The sequence below is a fragment of the Thermobia domestica genome, chromosome 3, assembly GCF_964235325.1.
Source record: "Thermobia domestica chromosome 3, izTheDome1.hap1.1, whole genome shotgun sequence".
NCBI lineage: Eukaryota > Metazoa > Arthropoda > Insecta > Zygentoma > Lepismatidae > Thermobia > Thermobia domestica.
In genome coordinates, this window is record NC_137456.1 from 66,138,602 (window position 1) to 66,152,410 (window position 13,809).

Genomic DNA, 13,809 nt, shown 5'->3' on the forward strand with positions numbered 1-13,809 from the left:
AATTTGATGCTTGTTTTAAAAATCTACTACTACGACTACTTCGCTTCTTTTTCATCATGCAGTGCATATATATTATTATTTACTTCTAGACAAAATGATTTATAATATACGTATTTATATTCACAAAAATGATATAATTGCAGATAATTGAAAACACAGCTCAAATCTCAAGTTCGTTCAATTTATTTATAACTCGATTTCGTGACTTATTACTTATAATATGTCGTCGGTCGTGGTAAAAGCCACGGAAATAAAATTGAATCGAAAATAATAAGCTGTATTTTCACAATCTACAACTTAGTCATAATATTAAACTGTTAAGCCAATTATACAAATCGTTATTAATTCTTACTGTAGTCACATTGTTACGTAACTAACCGTCACAATAGTTGTCTCTTCTGTGGTGTGTAACGTAGTAATTGGTGGAGGTAATTCTGTAGGTCTGTCGGGCTTAGAAGACGCAACAGATGTTGTAGAAGGAGTGGCAGTAGATGTGGCGTTGAGTACGAGACTCCGTGGAAGACGAGAGGCAATAAGAAATAACATCCTAATTAGTACCTGACGGAGATCTTCTACAGTTCTTTCCGAAGTGTTTCGATTTGCTACAGTTTCACGTAAAGAATCTGAGACCGATAATATGTCATTTTCTGTTCGTTCCGTCGTCGAAGAAGGAACTGGCAGTGTTCTTATCACAGAAATGTTACTCTCAGTCGAAATTGGAACAGATAGTGTAGACTGAGTACTTTGTCCAACTGTAGAATGTGTTATGAGGGGTGTCAAAGTTGATGTTACGTTGGTTGATTCCACATAATTTGTCGTGTTTACAGAACTTGGATTTGAAGTGGAAGAAATAAGATTTTTCGTGGCAATTTCAGGTACTTGACTAGCATCAGTAGATGCAAAAGTATCAAAATTCATGGCACTTGTACTGAGCATGTTATCATCTACATTATGCGTATTAGTATTAATCGTTGTTTGAGGAAGATTTTCGAAAGGGGTTCGTTCACTTACAGGTATTGCTGGTAGCAAATCAGCGTGCGTCGTCTGATATGTAGTACTAATAACTTCCCTTGTAGTATCAGTATTTTTAAAGTTTCCGTCAGTACTAAAAGTAGGTACTGTTGATGGATAAGACGAATTTTGGCTATGTATACTTGAACTAAATGTTGATATGTAACTTTTGGTCCCTAGACTTGATATTGTAGATGAATCCATTGTTGCAGCAAATTCTAAGTCACTGACCGGATTATATGCTGTTGACTGGTACGTACTGGTTACGAGGTTTGTTGCTGCAGATAGGCTAGTCGTTTTGTATGGTGTCAAATTATCTACATGAGTTGACATAGGAGTAGTTGTAGGCATTACAGTTAAAGTTTTCGAAGTGACAGTTAGTTCCATACGGGAAGTACTGCTTTCTGTATTCTTTGTAGAAATTAAACTATCAGCAACTTGTGGAACAGAAGTGGTAGGTTCGTGGGTATCAAGAAAAACAGCTTGTTCTGTAGGTGGTATATATTGAGTAGTATTATTAAAAAGAAGCTCTGGAACAGGTAATGTACTTGTATTATTACCACTTTGTGGAAAATTGTTAGTAACAGACAAACCCGTTCTGTCACTCTTTGTAATTTGAAGATCCATTTCTACGTTATCCTTCCGAACGCTTTTTTCGCTCTCAGCAACAGTAGTGAGAGTAGGAGTTGCGTTGGAAATGGAATTTAGAGGAATGAATTTAGTTGTAGTTAGAGGATCGTTGTTCAAAAAAGCGTTTTCAAACGTCTCATTTTCGAGATTCGTGATATTCGTCATTGCAGATAGAGTCTTGATCATATCTTTGGTGGAATTTGTAACCGATGCAGGAAATGTAGTCAACATAATCAGCATTCGAAGCAACGCCTGTCTAACATCTTCAACAGTTTTAACTGACTTAAAATATTCTGTTGCATTTAGAGACGTACTACTACTTTCAGTTGAAGTATTTTGAGTTAATTTTAAACCAGATATCAAAGAAATATTCTCACTTGATGGAGTGGTAGTACTGGGTGGTAGTGTTGTTATTTTAGCCAACTCCCTAGCTTTTTTAATTTCTCTTTCTGTGTAATGTTTTATTTTGACTCGGGGTTGTTCTTTTAAAGTAACTCTATCAAATGTAGCTTTGTCAGTTGAAGGTGCACTTAACTTATAGAAAACAAAACTTGAATTTCCCGAAGGCGCAGTGAGAACTTTGCTTTTATAATGTTTAAGTTTTGTGTATCCAGTAAATATTTCGGGAGGTGATGCAGCTGTCGGACTCAATTCTGATGTTACGTTCTTTCGCGAAATGTAAAATAAGTCTTTTACTGTGGGATGTTTGACTGATTGTTTCATGCTATTATACAAATTAGGATTCTCTAATGTATTGTCCGGTGTAGTGATGTTTAGCTTATTCATTTCAAGAAAGATTGGCATTGGTCGTTTATGAAATTGAATTGTAGAAGAAAACACATTTGTGGAGTTATTATTGTTGAAAGAATGCATTTGTCCCATGTTATCTTTGTAACTACTCGGATATTTTTTCATTTCTTGTTCATCTTTGTAATGTGGAATAGAAGATGATTTTGTGAAAGATTCTACTGCCACAATGGGTAGAAAGGTTGTGTTATTGGGAAAAGTTAAGGACTGTATGAACGTCTTCTGGTTAGTCAACATAGTGTCGCTTCTTTCAGTTGTCATCGCTCTGAATGACTGGTGTCCAGTGACATTCTGAACTCGTAAAATATTGTCCCACATTTGTCGTGTTGCTTGTCGTGGAGGTTCCTCCTAGAGAATAAATAAGTAAAAGTGCTTATTAAAAGTTTACAAGAATTAAAATTTAAATATTAAAATGAATTTTAAAGCAAATTTAGATCTTAAAATTATATTTTTTATACATCATACTCTTTTCAAATTTGTAAATTTAGAAGTTCAGTATAACATAAAGATCATTTATGAGTAAATTAACACTTGAATTAAGATTCTTAAATATTAATCAAATATTAACACATTTCAAACTAGAATTTTAATCATAAAGCTCACTATTACTTTGGATTATTAATGCTTTCTAATATTTACGTATAAATTCTATAATTACTAACAGATATTAATTGAACAAATTTTTAATTTCTTAAAGTTAGAAGCTTCATACGATGATTCATAGAACAAAGCCCAGGAAGATTTCTTAGTTATTAGACATAATGAAAGATGCACATAGAATATTATTTAGATTTAAATTAAGTTAATTAGAGAATTGTTGAAAAGATACGACGCAACATTTAAAGAACAAAAGAGAATGCTTAGTCAATTAGTCATAAATGTGAAAAATGTTAAGGATTATTAATTTGAGATATAATTAGACCAAATAAACATTTATTTGAGGTGTAGTTATATAAGACAAAGTATTATAAAATTAGTATTATAAAATTTAAACAGTAGATTTAGAGATACAGTAGTGACTAAATCAATAATCAAGAAAGAAATATTGTAAGTTACTTATACATGTTAATTTAAGATGAAATTATATATTTGTAAAATTTATAGAATAAAGGAAAAATCACATGGAGGTAAGAAATATATGAGTATTTAAGTCATTAGGTTTCAAGAAAGAATAACGAATTTACAAGTCAGTCCAGTATAAACATTTAGGAGCAAATTTTCAGTGTAAGGCCAGAAAGGATTAATGTTTTATATATATGTATATATATTTATATATATAGGTATATATACACAATTATGTGCAGCTCTCTTCTTACCGTAGCCTCAGAAGATGTGTGTTGAAACTGAACTGGTTTCCATCGGTAGATTATTTTTTGTGTGGTTGTCGTTTGTATTGTTGTAGGACTGGTGGACACAGTAACACCTGTCTAAGAGCACCCAAAATATATGTATGATGAAAAATAACATCGTGTTTCTGTGTGCTTGTCAATGTTATAACTACAACTAAATTCATAAGCCAGTATAAAGTTATGTGGTTTTACAGTAACATATGTAGATATGTTCAGTAGGTAATCTTCAAAACATATAATAATATTATTATACAGTATCATATATTGTGACTGAAGATTAGCAACATACAAAGAACAGATTTTGATATCTCAAATCAATTAAGACTCCAGTAGTTAGAGAATATATCACTGCGTTCTCCAAGAATATATTTTAAGTATGATAAATGGAATCAAATCAAAATTTTCAAATATACAAGAAAAATACAAACAAGCTAGATTAGATAGTGTTATATTGATTTAATTATTAATAGTTTCAAATAACGTATTTTATTAGTGCCATATTATTTTAATAATACAGGAATTTAAAGAGTCTACATAATAATAATGTTGTTAGAATTGGTAGTTATAATTAGGGCAAAAGTAGAATAAATATTCAAATGTGTTGATAGCATATGTAGTACTACGATATTCTGAAAATATAACTAAATTTTAAAGATATATATATATATATATATATATATATATAGCTAGATAGATAAATAGATAAATAGATAGATATAGATAATTTTAAAACTTAGAAACAAAATACTAGAAATATAGTAGTAAATATATGTTTTCAATATAGAATAATAAGTATTATGATTATTATAGTATTTTGCGTAGGTAAAAAAATAAATAAATTTTGTTTCAAGTTTTTTAAGTAGAAAATAAATGAAGTATTCAGCAATGACCATAATTTTGTTTAATTACACAAAGCACATTAATGAGTACAATGTAATGAATTTATATTTATGTATCTCTACATTTCAAACATAAAATTGTAGTAGAATATACAAGGTATTACAAAAAATGTGTCACAATTTTTGGGGATAAGATTTTTCACATCAAAATAAGAAAAAGTTTATATAGACCTGTGCTCAAAAGTGGGTAGTTTGGAGTTATAGGGTGCCGCAAACGTGAAACAAGTGAACTTTAAAAGTTCATAGCTCCACTATTATGGGACCTATCGTAGTCAGGTCAAGACATCACTGACGAACTGGTATGTGAACTATCCAACTATCTATGTTTAAGAATGCTCTAGTACTTGCACATCAATTTTTAGAGAGGTAGGTGGAGAGTGATCAAGAACTCCCAAACAGCCTCTCTAAAAATGATTGTGCAAGTACCGAAGGTTCTAAAAGATGGATATTTGGATAGTTCACATACTAGTTCCTCACGATCGGTCCTATAGTAGTGGAACTATGGACCTTTAGATTTCATTTTTTCACGTTTTCGGCACCCTGTAACTACGAAATTATACACTTCCGACCACAGGTCCATATGAACTTTTTTTCTTATTTTGATGTGAGAAATCTATTCCTAAAATATAGTGATAAATTTTTGTAACACCCTGTATATAAATGATTATTAAAATACTTTCTTTATGGCACTACTAATAAACGAGATTGTAAGGAGAAAATGGAATTTAAATTCTATAAATTTGTATGTCATGAGATATTTAATATTACCTTCATACTGGCTTTATGAATATATAAATTAACATGCTGCTAAAATTTAAAATAAGTAGAAAAAAAAAACACCACCACACATTCAAACTTGTGCAATACTTTTACGTTCCACAAAAGCATATGCATATTACTAGCTGAAGTTAAAGCATAGTACTTCGCATTATTTTGAACTGGAAATTCAAATAACATATTTTCTATTCATATCTACCTTACAATCCAACTGCAGCAAGCTAAAACATATATATACATGCTCTGAAGCTTTAAAATTTTACTGAAATTGTTTACTAACGATTAAACAAAGAAATTGCATTCTTAGTAAGCAGGTAACAGTTTTTGAGATATAGTTTTGTTCGAAACTTCCCGGCCACCTAGTTTGCTTTACAAAGCTCTGTTCTTTTATCTAGAATGGGAAATAAATCAATTAAGCATAACATAAAAATAAATGTTAGAAAGACATAAACCTGATAATGATTGGAACGAAGTGGTCAGTGTCAAATATAAAAGTGGGAGAGGAGGAAATAGAACAAGTGAATAGTTTTCGATACTTGGGTAGCTTTCTTGGTAATGACATCAAGTGCGAACGTGAAATAAAAGCAAAGATAGGAATATCGAAAGAACCGTTTAGGAGGAAGAAAAGTCTGTTTGATGAGACCTTGAGTAAAGAGTTAAGAAAAAAGATTCATAAAATGCTTCGTGTGGAGTGTGGTACTGTATGGGTGATGAAAAACGGCTGGAAGCTTTCGAAATGTAGGTGTGGAGAAGAATGGAAAGAATTTGTTGGGTTGAGCGGAAAACGCATAAAAGGGTGTTAGAAATGCTGGGGAAGAAAAGAACACTTTTAGGTATTGAGAAGGGGAAGAGAAACTGGTTGGGACATTGCCTAAGAAGAAATTGTATCATGAGGGACGTGCTAGAGCATATGGTGGCAGGAAATGGAAGGAGGGAGTGAAGAAGGCTACAATTAATGGACGATATATAAAAGTAGAAAGATCATACGTGAAGATAAAGAGGTTAGCGGAGGACTGTGGAGCATGGAAGCTTCTCAGCTGTGGAGCATGGAAGCTGACCTGCCAATAAGGGCAGAATACTTATGAAGATAATAATGATGATTTCTTGATTGTTTAACTTCAAGCCAAACTAATAAATTACCATATGTACTGCTGTGGGAACAAGAGCTTTCGAAGAGTAGATAGTCAGATTTTTTGAGCGAAGCTGGACGTTTTAATTTTCAACAATCTTTTTTTCTTTTACTATTAAAAGAATATTGAAATTGAATTGGAATAACTATTATGATTAACAACATCTGAACAGTTTTTTTTCCCTAACACATTTCTCTAATTTATATAACATGTAAATTTACTGTTAATGCTTAAGATTTTATTAATTTTTATGTACTGTATGTCTTTTATATTTATTTTCTTTAGAGCTAAAATATTCCATTACATGCAGAACTATCACTAAAATTATTCGTAATTCCCTCTGGGTTTTCGAACATTAATATTGAAAGAAGTGTGGCAGACACATCAAATTTAACCATATGGAATGTTGCAGAATCTCTGTAAGTTTAAAACAATGAAGAACGACATGGAGTGGTTCTGAATTTAGCCATTAGAGGGAGGGCAACAATAACAATAAACATGGTGGCATTTACTAGTAAGAAAGAAATCTTACTGCTTCTTAGAATTTGCTAAACGTTAATCAATTTTGACGGTACAACTGGAATTTCGTGCCAAACATCATACTGAAGCACCTACAGACATAACAGTTGGTTTAAGAAGTTTCAGGGAACTGGTTACCTATGCGATGGAAAATGAAGTGGTCGGTTTCGATTTCAATACAAAGCCAATTAATAATGCTCCAAGAGCATTGCCGGAGCGAACTTAAAAAGAATTAATTTTTCTTATTAATTTCTATAGGCTTTGTACCAATTGTTCTATGTACTTTATTATTATGCTCATTAAACAATTCTTATGATATATCTATCCATTTTAATTTCTTGGAGTACTAAATTTTTTCCACATGTTTTGTTTAAGAGTTCTGTTACAACGTTCTACGATATGTTGTTTTACGAAGACACATGCTCAAAATGGAGGGCTGAAAATCTGAAAATTAAAAAATCCGAACTTTTTAAGCTAATATCTGAAGAACAGTGGCCAGTTGGCCAATGGCTATCAGTTACTATTTGGTACCAAAATGTTTACTGTCCTCTTAGGTATTGATCAACACCAATATCATCTCTCTATGATTTACGATTTGCGAGATATGGCTCCTTAAATATCCCGAAATCGGATTTTTTTTTGTTACTATCTCGGGAACTGTAAGAGTGACGTGAAAAATTCCACCACTTCTTTGAGATAGTTTGTGATGCTCTATCGAGTGGAGGGCTCAAAATTGAAAAATTCGAAAAAATAGAGAATTCAGTAACGAACCTTTTAAACTCGTTGATTAACGTCTGCCGAGTTACCCGGGATATTCATACCAAACACTTGTAAGGTACGTTAGTAAGAATCTTGAAGAGATTCTGTAGCTTTCATCATGAATAAATTTTCTGTGTCTGTCACGTTGTTTCAATATTAATATTCGAAACCTCGAAGATAATTATGAATACTTCTTGTAATCTACAAACAACAAAAATAAAATTTGACATGCTGAATCTATAAAGAAAATATTTTCATGCATATTTTTTACAATTATTTTCATCTTATTACAGATATTGTAACTATATTAATTTGATTAAAACGATAAAGCTTACAAGAGACAATGGATTAGCAAATATTTTTCTTGCTTCTCTTTGACTGCTAAGACAGCAGTTTCAAATTCCTTAAGCTACGATTGATATTGTTAAGCTTGTTGTCTTTTGTTAAGAAAATAGGTAGTGATATGATGCGTAACAGCCTCTTGTAAGTTATCTTACCGTCTTTGTGGTTCTGTATGTGGGTATGACATCTGTTGTTAGTATCCTGTATCGAGGCTTTTTGGTTGTAACATTAGACAATCCAGTACTCTTTTGATACTGCTATAAGTTAAATCAAACATGCTCATTAGTAGCACATGTTATATGTAATACAAGCTTGTGTTATAAAAAAAAAGCATGAAAAATAGAAAGAAAATGTTTGCTTCTAGGTAGTAAGAACATAAACATGAAAATAGCGATTTCAGTTAATTTTATTTGCTTATAGTTGTTGATTCAGCACAATTGAATGAGTTAGAAGTTACCAAAACGAGCATAACTTGAAATAAATTAGTAAAAGCGTTTTCATTATTTTTATCCTGTGAAAGAGAAAGTTAACATAGACTTAACATGTATTTATCTATATAATTTATGATAAAATTCTAAATACGAAGATTGCAAATTTTTTTATCAAACCAGACCAACAATCAGAGAGTTTGAGCCTTTAGATTCGAGATTTGCTACATTTGGACGTAGTGAACGTAAATGTTTGCAATATAGTAAGTTTTGAATAAATAAATAAATAAATAAATACTTAAATAAATCGGTAAAACAAAAACATGTTCCTTTACGCTTCATATTACCCCAACCCTATCATCATATCTCCTATTGGCTACAGGTTTGATTCATATAAGATGAAATCTTGGATCGTTGGTTAGTTGATTTGGAGTTTAGCTCCCCTTCTTAGCACTGAGGCTATATGTGAGACGTGAGTTTACGGCTTAATATGAGATCCGAACCTCATGAGCTCCCACCAGAAATCAAACCCGAATTTGCTGCGCCCACGACGAATATGCTAACTCTAGCTCTTACAAATCTCCATATATATTTTTCTCTTGTTTCTTTTTATTGAAAGTAACGTGTTGTAATCAAATATTTTGAGGGGTGATCGGAAACTAAGGTTACAAAGCCGATATTTCTGGAGTTTCGTTTTTTGTAGAGGAATGAGGAGTGTGCGGTAATTTTTAATCCATGGGGTTGGCAACTGTGTAGAGTTTCATTCACCTGCCACCTATGGCGCTAGTTATAGGCAAACACAAATGGCGATTCGTTTGGAAAACTGGTCTCGCGAAAAAGTCCGCTCAGTTATTCGATTTCTGTGGACGAAACATGTAACCGCGGCTGAAATTCACCGGCAGCTGGTAGAGATTTACGGAGAGACTGTAATGTCTCGTCAGCATGTCGCAGAATGGTGTCGAAAGTTTGTGGCTGGTAGAGAAAACGTCACCAACGAGGAGCGCAGTGGCCGACCCAGCACGGGATCAACAAATTTTGAATACAGCTTGCGTGAGAAGCTAATATAGGACAGCAGGAGGATCATATTAGGGTAATCTGATGTCAGAATTGGGAATGTCATTCGAAAGAGTTCGTCACATTGTGTGTGATGTTTGCTTTAGACGAGGAGGTGAAACACTTTGTGACAACGTGACTGAACACGCAAGGACAGAATTTTCACCAGGAGGGAATCTTCAAACTTATCCCACGATGCGACAAGTGTATAAAATGATATGGAGACTATGTCTAAAAATAACCTAATGTATGTAGTGGTGCTATCTGTTGGCTGTAGTGGTGAACTGCACCTACTCCCACGGGTACGTGTTTCAATTATAAACAGATTTGAGGTTCGGTGTACAAATGAGAAATTTCCACAGCGGAGTCCAATATTGTAACGTTGTTGACATACATATGAATAACTGGTGATTAGGTCGTCAAGCTGTACATAAAATCATATAAATTTTCATTCATATTACGCAGACAAGTACACACAGAACAGCATATGAATGTTTATCTGACTTTTATTTTGTTACTTCTAACTTTCTGACAGCCTTTACTAAATAATATCGTTACATTTGAAATATTCGTTAAACATTATTATTATTATTATCCTTCAATATTCATCATACATCATATTCTTTATTACTTTAAATTCTTCATATTACATAATATTAACTATTTTACATTATATTCCGTCGAAGCTGTTTAAAAGTTAGTATTACACGTGTGACATAGTCGTAATTACAAATCATAATTGATTCTCAATCCATACACCTGTAACTTGTCCATTCTTTTAAAACGAAGTTAATTCAAACACAGTTATCCATTTATAAATACTAAATAGTCGGAATTAGTATTAGATATGTTGATCCGAGGTTTGATGTTATTACAGCCACATATTTTAGAATAAAATTACCGATCACAAAATAACAAACTCACATATTTATAATAAATCTGTTATATTCTATTATCGATTAGAAAAAGTTTTAGGTTTTAATTTTAATATCCGAGGGTACAGACCAATATCCGAATCATCCCTTGTCCAATATGAAGTAATGCGTTGAGGTACAGATACAGATCAGCGGCGCATTACAGTGGCTATACGAAATAATATATACATGTTTCACTCCAGGCTTTGTAACTTTACTTTCTGATCACCCCTCGTATATGCTATGGTTTATTATAGGAATATGCCTTACTTATTTACAAGATTGAAGTATGAATTTTGGTTAATATATCCATACGCTTGACAGACTAACGTCTGTAGTTATCAAAAACAACATAAACAGGTAATTCATACCAAAACAATCAACTAGCTTCGTTTATCGTAATCAAGACTTAACGCATTTGGTCCACCAATATTTTGATAAAACAAATTGTACCAGCTTTTACTTTTTAATTTCACTATTGCATTTAGTTTCTTCTTTTGACGTGATATTTTCTGGACTCTTTCAACATTTGTAATTATTTTGCCTTTAAACTAGTAATATTCTTAAGGTTTTCATTTTTTTTATAGTTCTTCCATGATATTTGACTAAATTCTGAAGACAGCCAACCGAGGACAGTAAACAGTTCACTTCATAGAAACAAATATTTTAGTAAAGTTTATAATGGTTATGATTATAAATAACCAAACATCATTCATCACATTAGTATATATATATATATATAATAGGTTTTCAATCTTCCTTAAGCAAGGTGATATAATATATATGATGACAGTAATAAGCTAAAAAGCAAAAACCTTGTGAAAAAACTCCTTTCCTTCTTTCGAATGAAATCTACTGGTTATTTGTCGATTTTTTTTATTCTGAGAGTGTTAATAATATAATACATAAAGTAAGGGGTAAAACTAAGAGTAAAATGGAAGCGGTAGAAAACATCACAAAATTCGTACATTTTTCTCTCCAGATATGTATTTTGTTGTTAGGAGTTTAAACTTGTGGGGAATCTGTAATCCTATTCCTAAATCTGGGGACCGCGGTCGCTCAGCGGTAAAGCGTTCACCGCATGGGGTCCTTAGTTCAATCCCAGCTTGCAGTAAGTGAAGTTTGTCATGGACAAACACCGTGTGCGTCGATTTTCTCGGGTTCTCCCGTTTCCTCCCACTTTCTTAATTCCACGATTTCCTTAATTTCTCATCATCACCGTCTCCTTTAGCCTAGTCAGCATAACCGTGGGTATATATATATATGGAGACAAAGACAAACATATAAGAATATATATCTTAATGTTTTTTTTTTTTTAATTATCTTTCTGTCACTCTTATTTTTACCCTTCACGCTTTATATTGCTTTGTTAATTGTCTCGGAATTAAAGTGGAAATTGGACAGCAGATATAACGTGAATTTTATTCGCTAGGAGAATTGAAGTTTTTTTCTTTTCTTTTTTTTCTTTTTTTTTTAATATTAGTATTCAGAGCTGGTAATATGTTTCAAATTGTCATAAAGATAAAATGAAACTGGATCTTCGACAACTTCAACTAATTAAAAAGAAATACACAAAAGGAAATAACAATATTAAGCAATTTTAATAAAATTCATATCACTGAACTTTACAGCTAAAAGTATAAATTAATTTAGTATATTTAAAAATTAAAAAAAAATCTTTCTAGATCACAGTATTACAAACACTTAATTTGTGTACATAATGTATTTTGTGTACATTCAATAATATAACATGCAGCACATTGCAGAATTATCTTTAAGATAAGGTCTAAATTTATTGTATTGGCTTCTTTTACATTTTCGTTAATGTATATTTATGTTTTAGCACTTTGGACAATAGAGAAAAAAAATTCACGAAACGAAAGAAAGTAGAGAATGTACATATCTTAAAGAAAAAATTGTAGTACGGGAGATGAACTCGTTGAAAATTCTAGATAACTGTCCATTCCTTTGTCATATAGAGTTACAGGTATAAGTATTTTTATATGTCATATGTTTCGTCAAGAAATGGAGTTCAAAGCACAAGGGAATCAAGTACAAATACCAAAGAGACATAAAGTTTGTACGGAACGCTTAAGTACTTGAAAAAAGAGACAAAGTTATACGGAACGCTTATGTACTTGGAAAAAGATACAAAATTTGTACGGAACGCTTAAGTACAAATACCAAAGAGACATAAAGTTTGTACGGCACACTTAAGTACATGGAAAAGAGACATAAAGTTTGGACAGAACGCTTAAGCTCTTGGAAAAAGAGATATAAAGTTTGTACGGAACGCTGAAGTACTTGGAAAAAGAGACATAATGTTTGTACAGAACGCTTAAGTACCTGGAAAAAGTGAACACTATTTTTTCACATTATAAGAGTTATTTTCAGTATCTTGATATACATCTTTTAAGCTCTGAAAGATGAAATATGTCTAAAATTATCACAATTAGACATAATTCTCTTGTGCATTCACACCAAACAAAAGAAACAGCTCTTTAAATGTGGAATAAGTTTTTCTTAATGCATTATTTTATGTACTGAAATGTGATTATGATAAGTAATTGCGAAAAGCTTGTAATAATATTCAATTTTGTTTCTATGTATTCATGGGATGAAGTGTGCAGAAAATATTCTTTCATATTTACTTTTGTAAAATAAGAAGTATATGGACAACGGGCAACAAAATAAAGAGCAACTTTTGAAGTCAATCAAAATTAAATAAAAACTGAAAATTAAAAAGAAAGAAAGAAAGAAAGAAAGAAAAGTCTCTTACTTCATGGAAACATGTAATAAGAAGTATGAAAATCAAAAAATATAACAAGAAAAGAAATTAGCAACATTTGAAAGTACCAACTAATCATCTTGCTTCTGGAACTTGAAAATATGCCTCTCATACATACGAAGATAATACTACATTATACGATTTGATGATACCCCATTATATGATGAAATGTAAAAAGATAGTTATTTTGTGAAAATTGCGTTGTTACAGGAACAACTATTTATACTTACTTTTAGAACAGCTTGAATTTGTACCTTCAATTTAAAAGTTATCTTCTGCTCATTGTAAGTTTGATATATAGGCTTACAACTAAATAATCAAATGCATAATCAAGTCTTGGCCCACTGAATCAAGTTTTTCAGATACAATAAAAAAATAGAGAGTGTTACTCGTTATGTTTCGG

The 13,809-nt window shown here is 31.8% G+C and overlaps 1 protein-coding gene across 2 annotated transcripts in view; it reads right to left on the reverse strand.

Annotated features, from left to right (window-relative positions):
- Positions 1–13,809, reverse strand: part of LOC145680463 (uncharacterized) — a 298,641-nt gene that overhangs the window by 52,338 nt on the left and 232,494 nt on the right. For both annotated transcript variants that reach the window (XM_081751026.1, XM_081751025.1), the window contains 3 exons: positions 8,379–8,480; positions 3,765–3,875; positions 379–2,796 (listed from right to left, as the gene is read on the reverse strand). In XM_081751026.1, coding sequence (XP_081607152.1) covers positions 379–2,796; positions 3,765–3,875; positions 8,379–8,480 — 2,631 coding nt within the window. The remainder of the gene's footprint in view (positions 1–378; positions 2,797–3,764; positions 3,876–8,378; positions 8,481–13,809) is intronic.